The 2,507-nt window shown below is 38.6% G+C and overlaps 1 protein-coding gene across 1 annotated transcript in view; it reads right to left on the bottom strand.

Annotated features, from left to right (window-relative positions):
- The window catches only part of CHKA (choline kinase alpha), a 31,677-nt gene that overhangs the window by 7,621 nt on the left and 21,549 nt on the right, over positions 1-2,507 (bottom strand). Inside the window, exons 4-7 of the mRNA XM_019547279.1 lie at positions 1,796-1,909; positions 1,051-1,184; positions 854-958; positions 401-459 (exon numbers count right to left, since the gene is read on the bottom strand). Of these exons, the coding sequence (XP_019402824.1) occupies positions 401-459; positions 854-958; positions 1,051-1,184; positions 1,796-1,909 (412 nt within the window). The remainder of the gene's footprint in view (positions 1-400; positions 460-853; positions 959-1,050; positions 1,185-1,795; positions 1,910-2,507) is intronic.

The following is a 2,507-nucleotide window of genomic DNA, read 5'->3' as shown; positions in this document are numbered from 1 at the left end:
GTGTGGGATGTCCAAGCAGTTACAACAAAGTGATTTAACCTAGCCAGGTTAGACTAACCTGCAAAGACAGAATCAATTTAGGCTCAGGGCTTTTTGACTGTCTGTCCTTAGACTTAATGGGCTGTAACATATAGGCAAGTGGAATGCTAACCATTATTCAGCCAGTTAGAACTATATAGTTCCCATTCCCATGAGTCTTCCTCCATCTTTCAAAATTGTGGCTTTTAAATGCTACAGTTTTGCTACCTGTCTTGCATCCCTTTACAAACTTTACCCTCCCGTGTTGTTCTATGCCACCAATAAACGTAACCCAAAATGAGTACGAAATCAACTAAAAAGCAGCCCTGTCATAGTACATTCAGTCTTTAGACGTAGCTTAATAAAAAAGCAACAGCACTACCTTCTTGACAGTCATTGTGGCAAAATACAACGGGCGATGAAGTGGCTTCCAGCATAGACCTAGAAAGAGGAGAGGACAATATAAAGACCAAGAAAGCTTCCAGTCACAATTAGCTTTCTTCAACTAAGACTTAAGAAGTTCTGTTCTGCAAAACCCGTGTTTCAAAGTTTCTAGTCAAATCTATGCAGATTTTCAAGTATTCTGTAGACAAGTGCAGGGCAAAGTTGGGTATCACTGAAGCCAACTCAAAATGCAGATAGGCAAAACTCTACATTCAGTATTACATACAAAAGAGGCAGATATTGTGGCTAGAGGAACCACAGTAATTCTCCAACCAGTGATACAAGTTCAGGAAACTTGCATTTGACAACGAAGTTGTACTAATATAATGTTAGATGCTACTGGTAACTTAAGTTGATGTAATGTTAAGTAGTACCAAAAGTCAAATCCTACCTCAGGCTTTTAATTTCTTGGGGCAGATTGTAACTGAGGAGTTTATTCAGTTTTCTAATTCGGGATTCTTTGGTAAATTTTATCTTTAGCACTTGATTTAAGTACCTACCCAAAAAAAAAAATAGATTAATATGATACCAGTTTCCCTGCTTTATGACTTACATTAAATGAGTAGAGTGCTATATGAGAAGACTTACTTTTCCATTGTCCCAAAAAGCCACTTGGGTTCTTTATTAAATGGCATTTTCATGCCATGAAATCTGGCCATTTTCTCAGCTATTTCAGCCGATATGTCAGGTAAGCTTAATTCTTCAGTGTCTAGCTTTCTGCTCTGTAACACAAAGCACACTTGAAAAAAAAAAAAAACACAAAAAACAAAAAACAGCTAACAGAAGTATGAATAATAGAATTCAATATTGAAACAGGAGTATGCATTACACAGTGGTAACAATTTCAGAACTGCCATGTTTGGGATAGTTTAAGTTTCAGATCATCCCTTAGTGACTTGTCTGATAACCTTTGCTCTTTTGAGTGGTAAGCAAGCCCAGAGAAATGTCAGATCACAAGGCAAAGGCTCGCATTCTTGGTCAAAAAATGTAGAAGATACTACATTATGCTTTTGGAACACAGATCCCTTTCCCATTCCAATTTAAAATGACAGGCTCCTTCAGCTCCAAGCTTCTTGCTATCAATACAAGCAAGACCTCGAGGGTGGTTGCTAGTTTCCTTTTCCCATAAATTAGTGGGCTTTTCCACAAACTGTAATAAAGTTACTAAAAAAAAAAAATCACAGAAAATGGGAATGGATGGGCGACTTCTTCAGAAGTCCTCCGTGATGGATAATTACCAATACCCTTTTGCTACCTCTCTGCTTTCACAGATTTCCCCACATATCAGTTGCAACATCCTACAGTGTGCTGACTAACCATGAATGGGACTTACTGGAATGAATTCTTCTAGTCGGCCTTGTGGAAAGATCCCATACAGTTTTGGGCCAAGAGCTCTCTCTGCAAGAATGGCAAACATAACACTCTCCAGAACCATGGCTTCTGCCCCCTGAACAAAATTAAGCAAGTTAATGGATGTTCACACAGTAATGGACAAAGTAGGCAATTTTACAAGGAAAGCTGTCAAATAGATTCGGATTTACAAATTGAGATAAATGATAGGCTGCTTGCAAACATTAAAAAACGAAGCACAACAACAAGACGCATGCTTTATCAGAAGCAGCACCAGCACATTACTTCAATCCGACTCCATAGCATCCGTTTAGATTAGGCACTTCAGTGGGACTTTTTGGCACTTTTAGCTAATAGCCAATCCAGTCAGCTATTAGCTAAAAGCACAAGAAAAACTCCACTAAAGCACCCAGTCTATACAGATGTTGCACAAGTCAGATCCAACTAACACGCTGCCTTTTCTGGGTATGTGCTGGCCTAGGTGTGGGAAGACTTTACATTTGAAGTGTACCTTTTTTTTTTTTTTTTAAAAATCCACAAACAATCTATATGTTTAAACCCCTCCTACACGACGCTCTTGCACAAGTCAGATCCAACTAACACGCTGCCTTTTCTGGGTATGTGCTGGCCTAGGTGTGGGAAGACTCTACATTTGAAGTGTACCTTTTTTTTTTTTTTTTTAAATATCCACAAAC

This window comes from Crocodylus porosus, unplaced genomic scaffold (assembly GCF_001723895.1).
Source record: "Crocodylus porosus isolate Cpor-Errol unplaced genomic scaffold, CroPor_comp1, whole genome shotgun sequence".
In the NCBI taxonomy this organism is placed as follows: Eukaryota; Metazoa; Chordata; order Crocodylia; family Crocodylidae; genus Crocodylus; species Crocodylus porosus.
Note: the sequence above shows the minus strand (reverse complement) of the source record. Positions and strands in the feature narration are given on the sequence as shown.